The 22,478-nt window shown below is 44.1% G+C and overlaps 1 protein-coding gene across 2 annotated transcripts in view; it reads right to left on the reverse strand.

Annotated features, from left to right (window-relative positions):
• STXBP1 (syntaxin binding protein 1) overlaps window positions 1-16,458 on the reverse strand; it is a 69,146-nt gene extending 52,688 nt beyond the window's left edge. For both annotated transcript variants that reach the window (XM_068979473.1, XM_068979467.1), the window contains exon 1: window positions 16,316-16,458. In XM_068979473.1, the coding sequence (XP_068835574.1) occupies window positions 16,316-16,352 (37 nt within the window). In that variant the 5' untranslated portion in view covers window positions 16,353-16,458. The remainder of the gene's footprint in view (window positions 1-16,315) is intronic.
• Between the last annotated feature and the right edge of the window lie 6,020 nt (window positions 16,459-22,478).

A 22,478-nucleotide genomic window follows, 5' to 3' on the forward strand; every position in this document is an offset into this window, starting at 1 on the left:
TTTTAACTGGAGGATAACTGCTTTACAATGCTTTTCTGGTTCCTGCTGTATAACGACGTGAATCAGCCGTGAGTATACATAGACCCCTCCCCCCGGAGCATCCTTCCCATCCCCTGCCCCAGCCCACCCCTCAAGGTCATCACAGAGCCCTGAGATGAGTTCTCCGTGTTATAAAGCTACCTCCCACTAGCTGGTTAACACAGGTTCACACAGGGTAGCAGTTTAGACGTTTCAGTGCTACTCTCCCAACTCATCCCACCCTCTCCTTCCCCCACTGGGGCACGTGGGCCAAATTCAGCCTGCTGCTTCTTAGCTTAGACCTTAAGCTATTAACAGCCTTTACAATTTTAAAGGGGTAGAGGGAAAAGAAGCAGCAGCAGAGATCACAGATGGGTCACAAAAACTGAAATATTTAAACACACAGCCCTTTGCAGAAAAAGCTTTCTGATCCTGGTCTTGCACAATGGATAAGAACAGACAAGTACCAAAGCAAATTTCTATGAAAGCCCAGAATACCAGGACATAGTGAAAGATTCAGAGGCGACAATACGGGACATGTACGAAAGATCAGGAAGTCAATGATTCAAAGGCACCTTAAAGGCAACAATGAAAACTAAGATGACAGTGGAGCCAAGTTTTCAAAAGTCTACAGGCAAACAATTTCCAACGCAGAATTCCATGCTCCTCTGAACCATCAGATAAAATAAGTATTTTCAGACATCAGATTCAAATAGGTATTTTCAGACATGCAAGGTGATGAATTCTTTCAACTTTTTTGAAAATGTTTACCTTGATTTGTTGCTGAGAGATATATTCTCTGGGTATAAAATTCTAGATTAATATTTTGTATTTTTCAGTCCTTCAAAAATACTCCTCTGCTGTCTTCTAGCTTACGTTGATTCTGACGAGAAATGCGCTGCCATCTTTGTCGCGCTTCTGTACACAACGTGTCTTTGCTCTCTGGCTCATCATTTTATTATTATTACTACTGCTTTTAAGCAATTTGGTGTGTGGTGTGCTGTGGTGTAGATTTCTTCATATTGCTTATGCCTGACATTCACTGAACCGCTTACATCTGAAAGTTCATAGCTCTCATCAAATTTGGAAAATGTTCAGCTAACACTTCTTCAAAGATTATCTCTGATCCTCCCATTCTTTCCATCTTTATCTGTATTAGACTCCTTCACACCATCTCCCGTCTTGCTGATACTCTCTTGCTTTAATTCCCTTGATCTTTTCTGTTTCCCTTTGAATATTTCCATTGAATGTTTCCATTGCTTTGACTTCAAGTACACTCACATTTTTTTCTGCAATGTCTAACCTGTACCCTTAACTTTTAACAAAAAGCATTTGTGTAGAGAGATAAGAACAAAGATGCAAAGAGGTTAACAGTTGTGAAATCTAGGTAGAAGGTAGATGGGTAATCATCATACTATTCTTTCAAATTTCCACTGTGTTGTAAATTTTTCTTAATAAGGGATTGGGGTAGAGGAAAAATGAGGATTCCTCTCTATGAGAAACTGACCAGATCTTTAAGTCTCAGTGAAAGCTTGACGAAGCTTATTACTCTAACTAGGTTCACGGAGTCGCAAAGAGTCGGACACGACTGAGCGACTGAACTGAACTGACTGAGAGTTTCAAAGTTCCTTAAAAGGTAAGTAGGAAAAAGAGACAGAGACAACCCCATGATGCAAGCAAAACATTTAAGTTCAGTGTGATCCCCCCGGCAAGATTATGTGAGGTAAACCCAATTTGAAAACTCTCAGTGACCACCTGATTGCCTCATCTTAAAATCCTGAAGCACTTTTATCCAAAACATGGTGAGGTCTGTCGACTGAGTAATTTTAAGCGGTTTGTCTCACAGCAGTCTACTGCTGAAAGCCTGTAGTGTGAAGCTCACATGGAGCAGAGGGAGTCTCTTGTTCAGCACTGTTTTATTTTCTCCAAATCCCTAGCAACTAGTACCAACAATAGCCATGTGTCCAGGGACCAGGGAGAGGCCTCTCTCCTTTGCCTCCTGGCTACGCCAATGCTCAGGAAGATGGGTAAAAAAACTCCATGACAGAAGAGGGTTAATAAGCTTTCTTCGCCCTGTCACTCCCAGAGTAGGCGCTCTGAAGACCATCTAAGCTTAAAGGGTCTCCCTTCCGCCATCAGCTGACAAGCAGAAGTGGCTTTGTTCCTACTGCCATTAAGGAAGTTCATGAGGATCATCTGAGACTAGAATAGAACCAGCTGGAAAGTCCTGAGCTCCCCCTAAGCACAGTATAAGCAACCTTCCTGCCCTCACGATCATAACACTCCTAGCAGCTGATCCCTGTCATTGTGAATCTATGCTGGCACAGAACATGAAAATAATACTGTCTTTCCTCAACAGCCACGGGTAAGGAAGACCTGCCAACGTCATTCATCGAGCAGACTAGGACAACTCGACTTCCTGCTCTAGATGAGTCTGGACCAGACGCTCCTACGATTTCTTCCCAGAGCCAACACTCCATGATTTGATGGCATCTTGACACAGCATAGCACACAAATCCTCAGAGCCTTGCATTACAACTGGCTACAATCATTTCCTCTTTCCTCCACAAAACAATCCTGAATAATGAGGTTCAGACAGCCAGGGACTGACTTTAAGACACAGGGGAAACACCACAGTGAGAAGAAGTTTTGAAAAGTTTCCAGCTGCCAAGCCCCTCAGCCTGGAGAGTGGAGATTCATCACTGAATGAAGCCTCAGGCTTGCTCTGGGACGACCTGAGCGTGGGCCCGGGAAGCCACCAAATTGGAGACACTGTTTGGCTAGCCTCCCTTCCCACCTGACTCTCAAGCCCCGCTGGCTACTCTTCTTGTGCCTGGGTGTAAATGTCGGAATCCCCTGGGATGGGAAGTGGGGGAACCCAGGCCCCCTTGTCACCCTGCACCCTTTCCTCTGTGATCTGACCCACGCCGATAGCTTCCAACAGCTGAGGACGCCCCAGCCCCAGTGTCTGGCCCAGACCTCCTACACCCCTGCCCTTAATGACAGTCCATAGGGTCCAGAAACACAACACCTATGAAAGGGAACCTTTCCCAGCAAACCCGTTTCTTCTTCTTCATTCATCTCAGTGAACAGCATGGCCTATCATGGGCTGCAGAAGCCAGAAAACTGGGAATCTTCCCCAACGCCATCTCCTCACCCTCTGCATCCGATCGATCACCATAACCTGACGTTTCTACCTCCGAAGACACCTTCAGGTCCCTTTACTTCTCTCCACCTCTCTCTTACTGCTCCAGCCCTGGCAGCGATCCCCGTTCCCACCATCACCACCATAGCTCCTAACCCAAGCCTCCGTCCAGTCTCCACACAGCGACTCGAAGTCTTTCTCAGCCAGAACCAAACCATGTCTCTCCCCAGCCGAAAGCCTTCAGCGGCTTCCCAGTGCTCCTGGAATAGGGATATAGGTCCTTTGACAGGACAGAAAGCCCTGAGCACCTCTCCAACTCCTGTCTGCATACTCCCTCAGCTCCAGCCAGGCTGAACCTTTCTCATATTCTTGCCAAACCTGGACACTTCTCTATGCGACTTTACTCTCTCCCAGACCCCATCAATATCACCCTCCTCCTGGCCAGCTCCTCTCACCTCCTCCAGGTCTCCCTCGGCCTCCCTCCCTCCCCTGGCCTCTCTGGGGGCTCCGTCATGTGCTGTACATCATCACACCACAGTATCCCCTCTTAAGGCATTTACCCGATGTATTGCCACAGCCTGTGTGAATCTCACTAGGACCAGGTCTCCTCATACACCACCACCTCTGCTGCCCTCAACACAGCTTCTGGCACATAGGAGAGAGTGCAGAAATATTGGTTAAATGAACAAAAACATTTGGTCCCAGAGGCCTCAGAAACATGATGAAATGGAAACAAGCCATGCCATATGGTCCTGGGTTTCTCTGACATCTCAGCAGTCCTCCGAACAGCAGTCCTCTGAACAAGGACTGACTGCTGGAGACTCTGATTTAAACCAATTTTTTTCTAAAGACTTTTTTTTTTTTTTTGATATTTGGTTGCACTGGGTCTTCATTGCTACACGGACTTCTCATTGCGGCGGCGTCTCTTGTTGTGGAGCACAGGCTCTAGGGCCAGCAGACTGCAGCAGCTGCAGCAGAATGCCTTGGTATTTGTGGCTCATGTGCTCCAGAGCACAGGCTCAGCAGCTGTGGTGTTACAGGCTTAGCTGCTCTGCAGCCTGTAGGATATTCTCAGATCAGGGATCGAACCTGTGTCCCCTGCATTGGCAGGTGGATTCTTACCCACTGGACCACCAGAGAAGTCCTCCAGTGATTTTTTAAAATTTTGTTTGTTTTCCTATCTCTATAAACGTTTTTGTTCCTAAGAAGAAAATAAGCTTTCCTAGTATGGTAATTACTTAGTATCTCACTCACTTCCTACAGTTCAGCTCTTAGGCCAAATCATTAGCAGACATTTAAAGTGAAATGTCAATGGCCTGTGAGAAACAGAAGCAAAGGAATTCTGGAGATCTGCTCTGTGACAGCATGTAATTTGAGCCATCAGTAGTTCTTACTCTGCCCCAGAGACGTATATTAAGATCAGATCAGTGTATCTCAGAAGCAATTGTTTTAACCAACACAAACTTTCCCAAAGAGCACTGAGTGGGCAACGACTGGCTGTTACCTGGCAATTATCAGACCCTGTGCCTATCAAAACTATAAGAGATGCGCCTCCTTGACTCTGCTAAGGTTTTATTCATAACCTTGAGCAGACAAGCTTATCTCAGTAATTATAACTGTAAAATAATAACAACCCCCTACAGAGACTCATTGTTTTCTGAGCAATTGTTTGTATTATTATTTAATGCAGGCTTAAAAGAATTCTGTGATGCTGGGATTAGAATTTCCAATTGAAAAAGAGGTTAAATAACATGTCCAGGTTACCCAGTCACTAGGGGTTGGAACTGGGGCTGTCAGCTAGATGTTCTGTCTGACCAGAACTCTTTCCACTCCATGACACCACTTCTCATTGATTAAAAAAAATTTTTTTTAATTAAAAAAAAAGCCTGGTGACAATAAGCAAGTAAAACTCATACTTGCTGAAATTCAAATGAAGTCTTGATGACTTCCTTGGTGTTCCAGCGGTTAAGAATCTGCCTTCCAATGCAGGGAATGTGGGTTTGATCCCTGGTTGGGGAACTAAGATCCCATATGCCAAGGGGCAACTAAGCTACAAGCTACAACTACAGACACCCACATGCAGCAAGGACAGCCTGTGGGCTGCAAGGACAGCCTGTGCGCTGCAAGGACCGCCTGTGGGCTGCAAGGAAGACCCAGTAAAGCCAAAAAAAAGATTAAAAAAAAAAAGAAGGCTTGGCTATCTCACCCTAACTTTAGTTCCAGCAACAGCCCTGCTCAGAAGCAATTGACTGGAGCAATCAAATCAGAGGATGGCCCTGGGGGTTGTATGAGCACTTCTCATAGAGGCGAGCCACAGGACTAAGGCTCACGATTTATGGCTGTTGAGTTGCCAGTGATAACTATAAGATTTGGCCTGACTACTCCACTAAAGAAAAGATTCTTCATTAGCAGCCAAATACCTGTTTGTCTAAGAGGTGCTGTGTGCCAAGAACGCCAGAGGGAAAATCTTTTAGTGCACATTCAAAAAGCCCTTTTTGGCTTTTGTGGCAGATATGCTCTCTTACATCTGATGGGTAACACATGGATGATCCCTGAGTCCCAAACCACTTCTTATGGAAATTTTACTCCAGATTAAACTACTTATCACCCTATCACAAGAGTAACAGCTAGTCCACAACTAAGAATACTGCATGTTAAGAGACTTGGGAGGGGTTATAGGGAGGGAGCCTATGGGATTCAGTCAAAGCTGTACTCAAATGAAGACTAATATCCTTAGATGCTTTTATTAGAAAAAATAACCAAGTGTTTGATTCAAGAAATTAGAATAAGAACACATACACACAGACACACACCACAGAAGGAAGAAACAGATTTTTCAAAAAGACAAAACAGACAAATCTCTTTCCATGAAAATACTACTACTAACAGGGCAGAATGAGAAAAGATCACAACTACTGATGCAGAAGATATTATTTAAATTATACAAATCTAGTTCAATGTTAATAAGTTTGAGAATTTTAGGTTGAAAGGCCTATTTTTATAAGAAAATAGAAATTGCCAAAATTGATTCAATTGATACTGAATAAATAAATAGTAATCAAATACATTTAAAAGACTGGCAAATATTTATCCTCTTTCCTCTAAAAAGCAGCAAATTCAAAAATTTTTATGGATAAATCATTCTTAACATTCAGGGAAAGGAATGTCTATATTATTTGATCTATTCTGGAACACACAAAAAAGATAAGAAACTTCCCAATTCAATACATTGAAGGAGTGAGAAATTCTGATGCAGAAGATCTGAAAAAGATGAAAGACAGAGAAACAGACACAGACAGAGAGGAAGAGAGAGAGGAATCACATATATATAATATATATTTTATATATATATATAATATACATATAAAATACATAGTATTTAGTTGTTCATTCCAAGTATTTATTGAGCGTCCACTATGGGCCAGCACTGTTTTAGATGCTGGGGCTATAGTAATGAACAAAACAAGTCTATGCTCTCATAGAACTTACATTGGGCTGGTGGAGGCCAGGGTAAGCAGACAAATAAAACGGTAAGTGTGAAATGTCAGATTTGACAATTCAGCATGGTGAGGGGGATGAAAATTATATAAATTTCAGTTTTATATAATCAGAGAAGAGCTCACTGGTGAGGTAGCCTTTGACCAGGGACCTAATTAAGGGAACAAGCACGCAGATACGTGAAAGAACATTTTAGACACAGATAACAACAAATGCAGAGCCCTGAGATGGGAACATACTTGGAATGATCAAAGAGCAGCAAGAAGGCTCCAATACTAATGAATATAAATGCAAAAATATTAAGCAGAATTTAATAAGCAAAATAATAAGCAGAATAAATTCTGCATCAGAATTTCTCACTCCTGAAAAATAGTGTGTGTCTATCAAGAAAGTTTATTTCAGAATATAAGGATTGCTCAACATTATAATTAATTATATTACATTACTAGATTAAATGAGAAAAACTATATGGTCATTTCAAAAGAAACTAAACCAGTAGTTAATCCTAATTTTAAAAACAAAACAAATCTGGGGATGGGTAGGAGAGAAGGAGGGGAATATATGTATACTTTTGGCTAATTTAATGTTGTGTAGCAGAAACCAGCACAACACTGTAAAGTAATTATACTTCAATTAAAAATAAATTTTAGGTGGGAGGGGGGTTCATGTTTGGGAATGCATGTAAGAATTAAAGATTCTAAAATTAAAAAAATAAAAATAAAAAATAAAGATACGGGGAAAATAAATAAATAAATAAATTTTAAAAAACAGACAAAATGAAACAAAAACTCAAAATAAGCTGGAACTGAAAGGAAGTAAGTTGGACATCACTTCCTTATGGAAGCTTTCTCTAACCTCCCTACGCTTACATCAGACTACTGTCTTGTATCATTGTAATTCTTATGACAATTGTAACTAACAAATTACTTGTATTAACTGTAAGACTACCATATTAGAATCCTTTTTAAAAGTGAGGCATTTCAAAAATATGACACTTTTAATTAATAAACTCGGAATGAAGATTCAATTGGAGCATTCAACAATTTTTAAAATTTAAATGAACTGTCTGAAAGGGCACAGGATGACAGTTGTAACAAGAATAAGTCATTTCTACTAAAACTAAACAGAAAAATAAAGAAGGTAGAAGATTAAAGAAATAGGCAAACTGGTCAGATTGAAGTGTATACTTATTCATTGAGGCTTTCCACCCTTACATTTAAAAGGTAAAGTAAAAACAGTAATTTCAAATGAAAATAACATGTGGATTAAAATGCAAATTGAACAATCTAATTTAAAATGGGCCAAGTGTTTGTGTAGACACCTCTCCAAAGCAGATATACAAGGTCAATGAAAGTGAAAATGTTAGTCACTGAGTTGTGTCTGACTCTTTTGGATACCAAGGACTGTAGCCTACCAGGCTCCTCTGTCCACGGAATTCTCCAGGCAAGAATACTGGAGTGGGTAGCCATTCCCTTCTGCAGGGGATCGTCCCAATCCAGGGATGGAACTTAGGTCTCCTGCATTGCAGGTGGATTCTTTACCATCTGAGCCACCAGGGAAGCCCTAAATGGTCAACAAGTATGTGAAAAAATGTTCAGAATCACTAGCCATTCAGTTCAGTTCAGTTGCTCAGTCGTGTGCTACTCTTTGTGACCCCATGAATCGCAGCACACCAGACCCCCCTGTCCATCAGCAGCACCCAAACTCATGTCCATCGAGTCGATGATGCCATCCAGCCATCTCATCCTCTGTCGTCCCCTTCTCCTCCTGCCCCCAATCCCTCCCAGCATCAGAGTCTTTTCCAATGAGTCAACTCTTCATGTGAGGTGGCCAAAGTACTGCAGTTTCAGCCTCAGCATCAGTCCTTCCAATGAACATCCAGGACTGGTCTCCTTCAGAATGGACTGGTTGGATCTCCTTGCAGTCCAAGGGACTCTCAAGAGTCTTCTCCAACACCACAGTTCAAAAACATCAATTCTTCGGCGCTCAGCCTTCTTCACAGTCCAACTCCCACATCCATACATGAGCACTGGAAAAACCATAGCTTTGACTAGCCGGACCTTGGTTGGCAAAGTAATATCTCTGCTTTTTAATATGCTATCTAGGTTGGTCATAACTTTCCTTCCAAGGAGTAAGCGTCTTTTAATTTCATGGCTGCAATCACCATCTGCAGTGATTTGGGAGCTCCAAAAGAGAAAGTCTGACACTGTTTCCACAGTTTCCCCATCTATTTCCCCTGAAGTGATGGGACCAGATGCCATGATCTTCGTTTTCTGAATGTTGAGCTTTAAGCCAACTTTTTCACTCTCCTCTTTCACTTTCATCAAGAGGCTTTTTAGCTCCTCTTCACTTTCTGCCATAAGGGTGGTGTCATCTGCATATCTGAGGTTATTGATATTTCTCCCAGCAATCTTGATTCCAGCTTGTGCTTCATCCAGCCCAGCATTTCTCATGATGTACTCTGCATATAAGTTAAATAAGCAGGGTGACAATATACAGCCTTGACATACTCCTTTTCCTATTTGGAACCAGTCTGTTGTTCCATGTCCAGTTCTAACTGTTGCTTCCTGACCTGTACATAGGTTTCTCAAGAGGCAGGTCAGGTGGTCTGGTATTCCCATCTCTTGAAGAATTGTCCACAGTTTATTGTGATCCACACAGTCAAAGGCTTTGGCATAGTCAATAAAGCAGAAATAGATGTTTTTCTGGAACTCTCTTGCTTTTTCCATGATCCAGCAGATGTCAGCAACTTGATCTCTGGTTCCTCTGCCTTTTCTAAAACCAGCTTGAACATCTGGAAGTTCACGGTTCATGTATTGCTGAAGCCTGGCTTGGAGAATTTTGAGCATTACTTGACTAGCATGTGAGATGAGTGCAACTGTGGGGTAGTTTGAGCATTCTTTGGCATTGGCTTTCGAAATGCAAATCAAAACCACAATGGGACACCACTTCAAGACAACTAGGATGACTATAATAAAAAAGACAGATAATAACATGTGCTAAGATATTATAAAATAGGAACCCTCATACACTGGTAGTGGTGCAGTCACTTTGGAAAACAGTTTAGCAGGGCCTCAAAAAGTTAGTTACATTTCCCAGCAATTCTGTTCCTAGGTATCTACCCAAGAGAACTGAAAACATATTTCAAAAATAATAAATATAGCATAAATTTTTAAAATCCATGAATATAGTATATCTTTTCATCTATTTAAGCTTTGATATCTTTCATCAGTATTTGCAGCTTTCAGCATGATGTGGAACACATTCTTTTCGATTTACACCCAAGTATTTCATGTTTTTTGTTCTACTCTAAATGATACTAATTTAGATTTCAATTCCTAATTGTTCATTGCTAGTATATAGACATACAATATATTTTTGTAAATTGACTTTGTATTCTGCAACTGTGCCAAACTATCTGCAATTCTGCTTATCATACTGTTGCTCCCTTATTTGTGAAGCTAGCAATTTTTATTTTCACTCTGAAATATAGAAAAGAAACTAAGATACTAAAAGTAAATTTAAAATGTCAATTCTCAAAGTGATCTACAGATTCAAGACAATTCCAAACAGAATGGCAGAAGAATTTTTTAAATAGAAATCAACAAGCTCATTCTAAAATTTATATGGAAAAGCAAATGAACTAAAAGAACAAAACCAATTTTAAAAAAGAAAAACAAAGCTGGAGGACTCACAATCTCTGGTTTCCAGTCTTACTTTAAAGCTACAGTAGTTGAGTCATAGTGGGTTAGTGAAAACATACATAAAGATCAAGGAAATAGAACAAGAAGTCCAAAAATAGACCCACCCAAAGATGGTCAACTGATTCTCAACAAAGAACAAAGACAATTCAATAAAGAAAAAGGATAGTCTTTTCAACAAATGGTGCGGGAACAACTGGACACTCACAGACAAAAATATTTACATGTACACAAAAATGAAAACCAAAACCATTTACATATACACAAAAATGAACTTTGATCATAATTCACAATATATAAGATTAACTCAAAATAGATCAAAGACTAAATATAAAGCCTACAACTATAAAACATCCACAGGAAAACAGAAAAAAAAGAAAGACAGGAAATCTTTGTGAATTTGGATTATGTAAAGATTTCTTAGATAGGACACCAAAAGTACAATTCATAAAAGAAAAAATGGATAAACTGGAATTCATAAAAATTTAGAATTTCTTCTATTTGAAAAATACTGTTAATAGAATGAAAAGACATGTCACAAACTGTGAGGAAATATTTGTAATTCATGTATCTAACAAAGACATATACCCAGAATACATAGAAAACCTCTCAAAAAATCAATAATAAGAAAACAGATAACCCAGTAAAAAATATGCAAAAGATTTAGATGTTCCACCAAAGAAGATACAGATGGCAAATAAATACAAGAAAAAATGCTTAACACCATTAGTCATTAGAAAAATGACAACTAAAATCATGCGATACAACTAACTAGGAAAAGGGTTAGAATTTTTTAAACTGACAATACCAAGGACTAACAAGGATGCTGGTAAAAACTGTAAAATGGTTATGCCACTCTGGAAGATAATTTGACAGTTTCTTGTAAGGTTAAATACACACTTACCACACAACCTATTAATCCCACTCCTAAGTGTGTGTGTGTGTGTGTGTGTGTATATATATATCCAAGTGATATGTTCACACAACACCTGTGAATGCTTCTAGAAACATTATAGAAGTATTTGCAATTGCCCAGAGCTGGAATAATTCAAATGCCCTTAATCTGAAGAATGGAGAAACAAACTGTTGCATACTCACACATCAGACAAGCAGCCAGCAATGAGAAGGGGCAAACTACGGACACATGCAATATGGATGATTCTCAGATGCGCTATGGTAAGTTAAAGAAGGCACATTCAAAAAGCTTTGCAGGGTATGACTCCACTGTTAACGACATTCAGTGCTCACCAGGGGCTGGGGGTGGTAGCACAAGGGAATTCAGGGAGTGATGACCTGTTCTGTATTTTGATTACTGTGGTGGTCATGATGGCAGGTAAATCTGAAATCTGAAGAACTGTTCACTAAGAAGGGTAAATTTTACCTGGGCAAATTATTTTTTGTTGTTGTTTAGCTGTTAAGTCATGCCCAGCTCTTTTACAACCCCATGAACTGTAGCCAGCCAGGTTCCTCTGTCCATGGGATTTCCCAGGCAAAAATATTGGGGTAGGTTGCCATTTCCTTCTCCAGGGAATCAGGGCTGGAACCCATATCTCCTGCTTGGCAGGTGGGTTCTTTTACTACTGAGCCACCAGGGAAGACCTATGCAAATTATACCTTAAAATGGAAAAAATATGACATATATTTAATATATTTCAAGTATGTGATCTAAGGTTTCTTTTTTTTAAAAAAAAGTATAAGAATGAATGAAAATTGCTTCAATCTAGGTGTTTTCTCAACTTCTGACACATCCTATGACTCATGGCCCCATCTGAAAAAGGTAGCATTTTACGTACCCACAGTCTCCTCCAAAACTGAAACTACATTCTCTTCCCAAAGAATGTGATTCTTATAAACTAACGTGGGGACAAACTGCTAACAGTTAGGAAACAAGAAAAGCAATACATTCTGTAATTCTTGAATCTTTGAAACACTCTGACAAAACTTCAGGGAACAAGAGTAAAATTTGGATTTGTAAATTACAGCATGGATTGACATAATTGAAACATCATCCATTAACATGAAGTAGACAGAGAATGCCTGGCGGGGCAGTGGGTGGCGGGCGGCGGTGGGGGGGTGGGGTGTAGAGAATGAAATTCTCCTTTCTCTTGCAATCTCTTTACAAAGTAGAGAGCAGAAAAAACAAAACCCTACATTTATAGACAGAAATTAAAGGGGGAAAAGTAAAGAAATGAGCAGAATGGGAAACAGAAGTTGCATGTGGTTACTAATCATCCATATGTTCTTCAGGTCTATTCTTCCAGTTTCCAGCTCATCTGCACTTCACTCAGGAAGTTTACCCAAGACTTCACTTTCTCCCCCCAAACTGTGGCCCCACAGGATACAGGCAGCCTATCTCTTCTGGAAATCCTCTAACATTTGTACTGACACTCCTGTGGATCTTGTCATAATGATAAGACTGACTAAAAGAACTGTTTCATTCTTCAGTCGCTAAGCTGTGTCCGACTCTTTGCGACCCCCATGGCCTGCATACAGCACACCAGGCTCCTCTGTCCTCCACAATCTCCCCAAGTTTGCTCAGACTCATGTACATTGAGTCGATGATGCCATCCAACCATCTCATCCTCTGTCATCCCCTTCTCCTCCTGCCCTCAATTTTTCCCAGCATCAGGGTCTTTTCCAACGAGTCAGCTGTTCACATCAGGTGGCCAAAGTATTGGAGCTTCAGCATCAGCCCTTCCAATGAAGTTTCATGGATGATTTCCTTTAGGATTGGCTGGTTTGGTCTCCTTGCTGTCCAAGGGACTCTCAAGAGTATTCTCCAGCACCGCAGTTCAAAAGCATCAAAAACTGCATTAGATGCTATACCAGCACTATTTCTTTTTAGGTGCTATTATTACCCATTTTATAGATGGAGAAACTGAGGCACAAAAGGATTCCATTATTTGCCAAAACCACACAGCTAACAGTAGTAGACCAGAATTTTATTCCAGGTGGTCCAAATCCAGAGTTCTTTCTCTGAATCATTATACATAAATCATGTAGTCATGTATGGATGTGAGAGCTGGACTATAAAGAAAGCTGAGTGCCCAAGAATTGACGCTTTTGAACTGTGGAGAAGACTCTTAAGAGTCCTTTGGACTGCAAGGAGATCCAACCAGTCCATCCTAAAGGAAATCAGTCCTGAATATTCATTGGAAGGACTGATGATGAGGCTGAAGCTCCAATACTTTGGTCACCTGATGTGAAGAACTGACTCATTTGAAAAAACCCTGATGCTGGGCAAGATTGAAGGCAGGAGAAGGGGACAAGAGAGCATGAGATGATTGGATGGCATCACCAACTCAATGGGCATGAGTTTGAGCAAACTCCGGGAGCTGGTGATGGACAGGGAGGCCTGGCGTGCTGCGATTCATGGGGTCGCAAAGAGTCAGACACGACTGAGTGACTGAACTGAACTGAACAGGGATGAACATATTAGATAAAGACCCATGCTCTCCCAGAAGCAACATTCAAGGGGATGAAACAATCAAACAAGTACCAAAAGCAAAAAACAACCCAAAAAACTAATTTTAAGTGTAATGAAAAAGATAAAATTAGGGAGTATGATAAACAGTGACTATGAGGTGTTAATTTTTAGACTGGGAAGACCAGGTTGTGAAGGTGACGTTTAAACTGGGACGTTGGTTAAAAAAAAATCTTTGGTTTATTTTTTTAGAGGAAAAAAGCAAAGCTAGAAACCCCTTCCAAAATTAGGAGTCAAAGTTAACAGAATTCTTTATGTCACTGACAAAGAACTGCAAAAATATTTCTTCCAAAATTTTTACCTAACTCAATTGTTATAGAAATGCTGTTTACACATTCACCAATTTCATGTAAAATTAGCCTTTTTTTTTTGTAAACAGTGGCTTTATTTCAGAAAATAAATTCTGACCATATGACATATTGGTGTTTTGTTTTGTTTTTTTTCTGATACTTGTTTCTAAAAAAGGCCATTGCGGGGCGGGGGGCGGGTAGGTCTACCTGCATGAAGAAGCGTCACAGTAAAATGATACAAAAATGTGATGTCCAGAACACTTGCTTCCAGGACTTTGTTTTAAAAGCACCTTATTCGAATATAACATTTGAAGGAATGTAACATTCAACATAACATTCCATATTTCACAACCCTTTAGAAAGCGTATTGGAAGGAAATGGTATACCGAGAAAAATGAAGAAAGTTATTATTATTTTTTTAACTAATGTTGCAAGGAAATGGACACCAGGTTTTAGGAAATTAATTAACGCTGATTTTGGCAAGCCATTTAACTGCTCTGAGCCTCCATTTCTTTCCCACGGGTAAAATGAGGGTATTGACATTAGAAGATCCCTAGGGGTCCTTCCAGTCCTAAGCGCTTTGATTGGCCTTTAAAATAGAAAGTACGTGATTTGGAACATTTACCACATGGGGTAGGCAGGTGTTGTCGTGAGCACTTTTTTAAAAAACTTGCTTATTTGGGTTTCAGTGTTTATAACAATTTTCTCCTGGAGTAATAGGTCAGAGAAGGTTGTATAACTGGGAATAATTTGTATATATCAACGAAGAGAGTGAATAAGAAGAAACAGTGACGCCCAAAAGGACCATCACAGTCAAAAATCCCATCTGACAGCCAGAAAGAGACAGAGAAATTGCTCTAATTGGAGAGAATCGTTGGAAAGGAAACTGTCATTTCCACCATTTTCCTTCTATTTCCTTTCTTATCCTCTCCCACAGAGAAAAGTCCACTTTTAATTCTCTCTCGATTCCAAAAAAGACGGCAAAACCCACAGCAATCCTCTCCCGTTTTCTGTTAAAGATAACGGCCAAAATACTGAAGAGGCACTATTTGCCTGCACAAGATCGCCAAGCTTACTTAGCACCAGAGACGCCGTTTTCCAAATATGACCACCGTCAGCCCTCACTCCGCGGCAGCCCCACAATCTCCATCATCCATTTTTTAAAAATCCATTTACGTCAAGCCTTTCATCCAAACCACGAACAACTATTTCTTCCCTGTAACAGGGGTTTGCACGGCCCGAAATCAAGCCCTGGCTGAGTCCTGGAACAGGGAGTCCGTAGACTGCGGTGCTGGGCAGGGCAACTCCTCCCGCGCACCCTAGAGCTCTCCCAGTCTCCCGGGTGACTGAAGACGGTACAGAACCCTGAGAAGACCCCGCCCTCGAAGCCAAGACCCCGGCTCGGGAGGAGGAGCCGGGTGGCCTCGGCCTCGGCAGAGCCAAGCCTTTGGAAACAAACAGGCTTCTCTCCCGCTGCAAGGAGTTGGCCCCTGGGCGGGCGAGCGGCGCGCCTGAGCGCCGCGGCGCGCGGAGCCGCGGCTCCCAGGTGGGTCTCTGCGGCCGGGGACCGCGGCTCCGGCTCCAGGGGAGGGATCTAGGGGGAAGCGGGCAGGAGGACGCAGGCCGAGATCTGGCACGTCACGACTCCACGGAGGAGGGTGGGAAGGAGGGAGGGACTGGGGATGGAAAGAGGAGTGGAATAGAGGAGCTTGGGGGAATAAAGAAGGCGAGAGGAAGAGAGGGGGAAATGGGGAGAAGGCACTCGGGGTGAAGGAGGGGGATAGAGGAGAGGGTAACAGGCCGCAGGGGGGTAAAGGCGAGGTGAAGGGGGAGACGTGGAGCGATGGGAGTGGAGGGAGATGCAGGTGAAGACCCAAGAGAGAGATGGGGAGGAGAGGGGAGGGGTGCGACGAGGGGTCAGGGATGCGGCGAAGGCGCGGGGGAAGGAGGAGGAATGCGGGAAGAGCAGAGCGGGGGAAGAAGGGACGAGGGCCGCAGGAGGCCGGGAGGGACTTCCCTCCGAAGAAGGCGGCGCCGGGATAACGGGACCCTCCCAACCCGGGAGCCTCAGGCCGAGCGGGGAGCGAGAGGCCAGCGCGGAGGCGGCGAGGGGGGCGCGCTGCGGGCAGGTACCGAGCCGTAGCCGCCGCCTGCGGCGAGGAAACCCGACTCCACTTACTCTCTCCGACCACCGCCTTGAGGCCGATGGGGGCCATCGCGCCGCGCGAGTCTCTGGGCTCCTGGCCTCCTCACGCGACGCCCGCAGACACCGCCGCCTCCCCGGGTCGTCGGCGCGCTCGGTTGGATGCTGCCCGCCGCCCCTGCAGCCGCGGCTCGAGAACGACTGACGCGCGGGCGCGGCGCGGGGGTGCGGCGCGATCCAAGCCAGAGCGAGGCTGGCGACCCGCCGGCGCGCGCTCGGAGGCCGGCCCGGCGGGAGGGGCGGGGTCTCGCGCCAGCCGTCGGCGTCACCCGCGCACCTCCGCCAATCGCACTGCGGCCCGGAGGCTCGGCCCCGCCCCCCGAGATGCGGCTGGACGCGAGGCGGTCCCTGGCTGGCGAGAAAGCCGCGCCCTCCCCCTCACCTCACGCGCCGCGCGCGCGGCCTGGCCGTCGCGCGCTCCCGGCGCGCTGAGTCCTAAGGTCCTCTCCGCAGCCTCCGCACCAGAATCCCCGGGCTCCTGGGAGCTTTCCATCACCCCCCCCCCTTCACTCCCCCTCGCCCACAAAAGGAACTCGGAAGCTAGATCTCTTATTAGTAGTACCCACTCCCCAAGACAACGTAACGTGAGCTTTATTGACACCATCTCTATTTCTTTGGGTTCCCATATCCATAAATCCACCATCCACTGAGTCTTAGATGCATCAGCTCATTAAATCACAATAATTGGGCATTGTTTTTAATCTCCATTTTCAGGTGAAAAAAAAAATAGGCTCAGAAACTGAGCACTAGACTTTGTCTTAGGTTGTGCATCATTCATTCGCAAATATTTATTTTTCTCTCGCTACTGTATGTAAACTGCTGTTCTAGGCATTGGATCTCCAACCATGTACAAGGCAGACAGACATAATCCTAGTCTTTGGGCAACCAAAATCTAGAAATACCTAGGTCCCAAATCGAATAGGGCTATGCTGTGGAACAACTCTGGTCAGTATATCTTTCCTAGAGTCCAAGTTTACCAAAGTGGTCCCATGTCAGTTTTTGCTAGATTTAACTTATGGGGGAGATTGCTTCTGAAATATGAGACAGGGCTCCCCTCTGACTTCAAAGAAAAATGAGTTAAGCCAATCAAAAGTCAAAAAGGACAAGAGAACTAGTCTTAAAAATCGATGAATACTTCTTACATTCTTGGAATAGCTCTGTGAGCTAGGTCCTTTTCTTAATATTGTTAAGAAATATAACATTTTAGAGATGAAGAAATTGAGACTCAGGGAAGATAAGTGCCTTGCTAAAATCCGTCTAGTCAAGGCTATGGTTTTTCCTGTGATCATGTATGGATGTGAGAGTTGGACTGTGAAGAAGGCTGAGCGCCGAAGAATTGATGCTTTTGAAGTGTGGTGTTGGAGAAGACTCTTGAGAGTCCCTTGGACTGCAACCAGATCTCCTTTCCATTCTGAAGGAGATCAGCCCTGGGATTTCTTTGGAAGGAATGATGCTAAAGCTGAAACTCCAGTACTTTGGCCACCTTATGAGAAGAGTTGACTCATTGGAAAAGACTCTGATGCTGGGAGGGATTGAGGGCAGGAGGAGAAGGGGACGACAGAGGATGAGATGGCTGGATGGCATCACTGACTTGATGGACGTGAGTCTGAGTGAACTCTGGGAGATGGTGATGGACAGGGAGGCCTGGCGTGCTGCGATTCATGGGGTCGCAAAGAGTCGGACACGACTGAGCGACTGAACTGAACTAATAGGTGACAAATGAAAGATCTAATTTTATAATCTGAATTCTGAACCATTATTTTCTACTGACTACTAAAGAAGTTGAGGCCTAGAGGAGGACATTCCTAAGGTCACATGGTGAACACTGCAGAAGCCAGGACAAGGGGCCACACGTCCTAGTTCAGCCACCAGCCCCAGGGCAGGAAGATCTGACCATCTTCTCATTCTCATCCCAGTCTACCCTAACAGAACCTTCCTGTGGGTTCCTAGAGAGGGACAGTGTTTATGTGTCATCTCTTAATATCTGGTCTCTGCTTTTTACCCAGGGAAGGTACTGATAGCCTTGGGCTGCCTTTTGAAAAGTAGGAGATAGTTTGTAAATTGCAGGGACCTAGGACACACCAGTGATGCCACGTAGTCCCTCCTTGACGTGTCAACAGATATTGTCCTCAAAGAGCCAGTAATCTAGCTTAGGAGACAGACAGGAATCAAGGAGTTACTGTTCTAGTAAGTGCTGAAGCTGAAGGACAGAGGTTCTGAGGGCGAATGACAGAGCACCTGACTCAGTGGACAAGGTAGGGTGCAGTCAGGGCAGGCTTCCTGAGATGAGCAAAGGGTGGCAAGAGGGAACTGGGAGAGTGTCCTAGGAAGATATACAGAAGGTGTCAGAAATGAGTTTGACTTTTCCAGGAACAGAGAGGGGCTAATGTGACTGTTAGGGACAGTGTGGAAGGAAAGCTCCTGGGGTAGACCTTGCTGCAGAGCTCCAGGACTTTCTGGTAGCCTGGAATCTGCCTGGAGACCTCTGCAAAGGCCGCAGAAAATAAAACATAGCAGCTCCTATTTCCTGTAAAAGAAAGGGCAAAGAAAGAAATTATTTCCTGCCGATGTGTGCCTGAGATGTTTACTAGGGATGGCAAAAATCAGAACGGATGTTGCTTTAAATAGGATGGTTGGAAAAGCGAGTAGGGTGACAGACTGTGGACTCACTCAAGAACCCCTGACTCAGGAGTGTCAGATTGGAATCTCTCTGTGAAACCTGGCTCAAGACCTCTTGACATCTCTGAGCTATTATTATTCCGTTTTTCTGGGGCACAGGGAGGTCAAGTCACTTGCCCAAGGTCACACGGCTCTAAACGCAAAAGCGGGACTTGCGATCTGACTTTCTGATGGCCAGGGGAGGACGTCCAGCGCCCAGGCGCAGCCCCAGTGTCCTGACTTAAGGACAGGTTTGGATGCTTGGACCGCAACCTCTTGGAAATCTGGACCCACGTGGGTACGCTACCCCGCGCCCCCGGCCAACCTGAGGGCGGGGCGAGGCTGCGGACCCTTGATGCCCTGGGCTGGTCCGAGGTCCCGCCCGCACAGCGGGCAGGTGCGCTGGCAGCCGCGCATGCGCGGCCTGCAGCCTCTGCAGAGCCGAGTGCCGGCCAGCTGCTGGGGGTGGGAAGAGTCCTGTGATTTACTCTCGAGTCACGTGACGGCGTAGAGCCTGCTTGCGGCTTGGCCACTGCGCCAGGAGCCGGGCAGGTGGGGAGACAGATGTAGAACGGAGATGGGAGAAGCTGGCAGTCAGGGAATGGCGACAGGGAGCTGCATGGAGGGACTGAGAATGAGGGACGGAGGCGAGGGGGGCGGGGGGCGGTGAGAGAGGGACCCAAGAGTAGGCAATGGGGCGGACCAGGGAGAGACAAAAGCAATTGAGTGCAACTGCCTCCGCCAAACCTGCTGATTTGGGCCCCCCACGTACAAGGGGCCCACTGGAGTACCCTGGGTCCTGAGTCCGAGCCTCCGCGACAGTCTCGGGCTTGCACCTGCCTCCCTTCTGCTTTTATGTTGCACCCGCCCCTCCATCCCGCGTTCACCCCCACTCCCTCCTCCTGGTGTCTGGGCCTTTATAGATTCTGCTGCATTCTTTTAAAAGCATTTTCTAAAGAATTCAACAAGATAATGTTTATAAGGTTCTTTATCTAGTAGCGGGAAACTATCAAAGACCCAATACCCTTAAGCAACGTATATCGTTAAAAATGACAAAAGGAGTCTGCGTAAATCAGTGCTGAATATAGTTTTGGAGCGTTCCGGTGTCCTGCCTTTTTAGTTGCTGTAGTTCCACTGGCAGAGAATGAAAAAGTAATTGTTTCTAGCGCAGCCACCCCCCACCCCACGCAGGCCCCCCGCCCCCCCCCGCCCCCACCCCCCCCCTCCCCCGGCACACATCTACAAAGTGCCGTAGAGCCTGGAGTGCTTCTGTTTGGTACACCCTTGCTGGAAAGAATGTTAACAGTTATTTAGTGTTTGTTTGAAGTCGGAACACAATACCAAAAAGGCTTTGTTTTTCAAAGCTTAGGCCAGAGTGTCAAACTCAAAGGCCTATAGGGGCCAGGCAGATGTAACCATAGATGTGGCTAAAAGGGAAACACATGCTTAGTGGGGGTGGGAAGGAAGAGGTCCTAACTCAAGCTCCAACCACGGCTGTACATCCAGCGACCAAGGATCATGACTGTAAAAATTTCAGCATCTCCCAGTAAGTTGAACTGTTGTAATGGATTAATTTTTTTTTTTTTAAATAAATCACACTGGCTAAACAAAACACATCTGAGGGCCACATTAAGCCCGCAGGTTACCTGCATGCAAACTCTGGGGAGCTAATACCTCTTCCCAAGGGGGAGGTTGGATTCCCCCAAACAGCAGGTTCTGAGGGGCACTGACTTAGCCCACATGCACATAGAGTCTCTGAGTGGTTAGGGGTTTTAGGGAGCAGGGTGTGAGAGCCTGGGCACCGAGCATCAGGACCTTCCCCCGTGACCTTGAGAGCCAGGAATGAGTCCCTCTGCTCAGCCTGCTCTGGGGCAGCAGATTAGGGCCAACCCCTTTTGAATGGACTGGTGAGCACTGTGGTGGCAGCCTCTGAACACAGCTGGTGTGAACAGGTCAGTTTTGCCTGGACTGTGAAAGTCCCATAGCCCTGATACAGCCCAGGAACAAGGGGAGAGCCACACAGAAGTACCCTTCAAATGAAGTCTCAGCAACCGCAAACAGCGGGGGGCTTCAACCAAATTGTATTCAATTCTGAGAAATAAAGAAATATGACATTGTTTACATCTTGTGTATCAGAGAACAATTCTTGCTTTTTACCCATTAAATTGCCAGGGATCCCAGAGGAAGAAATGTTCATTCCAGCTGGAGAAATAATTTGGTGTAGATATGGTTTGCTTTTGGCTGATGGGGACAGAAAGCTTCATGGAAAAGGTGGCATTTGAGTTGAGCCTGGAGGCTGAGAGAGAACATTAAATCCAATCAAAGAAAAGAGCCTGGGCCCATGGTTCCCAAACTGCGAGGCAGCCTGGGGTGCCACGGCAGGTAGGAGCACAGTGGAATGTTTTAAATATTGGAGAGAAACACAATGATACTTAGCATGTGTTGGACACTGGAAACTACTGGCTGGAAGCAGTTCACAGTTTAACCATTAGACTCTGCTACATTTGTTTCTATGACAGTATGTTTGGAAGCCAAGTTTTCGACAGTTGATATGGTTAAGAAACAAATAACTCATGACGATCTTTATGGAAGAGGAGTCCAAAGTCCACATCTGAGGAGTCGAATCAGATGTGATGGAGTCCAAAGTCTGAAAAGCTACAGATCTTTTTAGTAAGGAGTGGCGGTTAGTTTAGAATTATAATAAAATGAAAGAATACACTATGAGTCCATGCATAAGTTTCAGAAGCAGTCTAATCTATGGCAATAGAAATCAGGATAATAACTATCTCTTGGAGGTGGAGAGCAAGAAGCATTGACTGGGAAGAGAAAAGTAGGAGCCCCTGGGGCTCTGGAAATGTTCTATGTCTTGATCTGGGTGGTAGCAACGTAGGTGCATATTTATGTAAAAACTGACTGAGCTTCTCACTTAATTATGCACTTTATTGGATGTATATTACATGTCATTTTTTAAAAAGGGCTTCCTGGAAGATGTGTTGAAGTGCAACTTGAAACCAGTTTGGATGATTATTATAATCATGTATAGAATGCTTACCATATATCTATCAGGCATGCCATTTATTGAGTGCTTATGATATGTGAGACATTGTGTATTATATGTATTATATGTATTATTTTATCTAATCTTTACAGTGGTCCTAGAGGAGGTAAATACCCCTCCCATTTTATGGATGAGAAAACTGAAGTTTCGAGAACACAGTTGACTTGCCTGGATTACACAGTCAGCCCAGGTTTGCCTTGTGGATGAAAATTCAATTAATAGTCAAAAAGGAAAAAGAGAATTTTATTCAAGCCAAACTGAGGGTTGTAATGCAAGAGACAGACTCAGAAGCTTGGAGAACCATTCCACCTGTTAGACGTCAAAGGTACAGTCATGTACATTTTTTAAGATGAAAAGGAGTACGTCAAGACTGTATATTGTCACCCTGCTTATTTAACTTCTATGCAGAGTACATCATGAGAA

This window comes from Capricornis sumatraensis, chromosome 1, assembly GCF_032405125.1.
Source record: "Capricornis sumatraensis isolate serow.1 chromosome 1, serow.2, whole genome shotgun sequence".
NCBI classification, from domain to species: domain Eukaryota; kingdom Metazoa; phylum Chordata; class Mammalia; order Artiodactyla; family Bovidae; genus Capricornis; species Capricornis sumatraensis.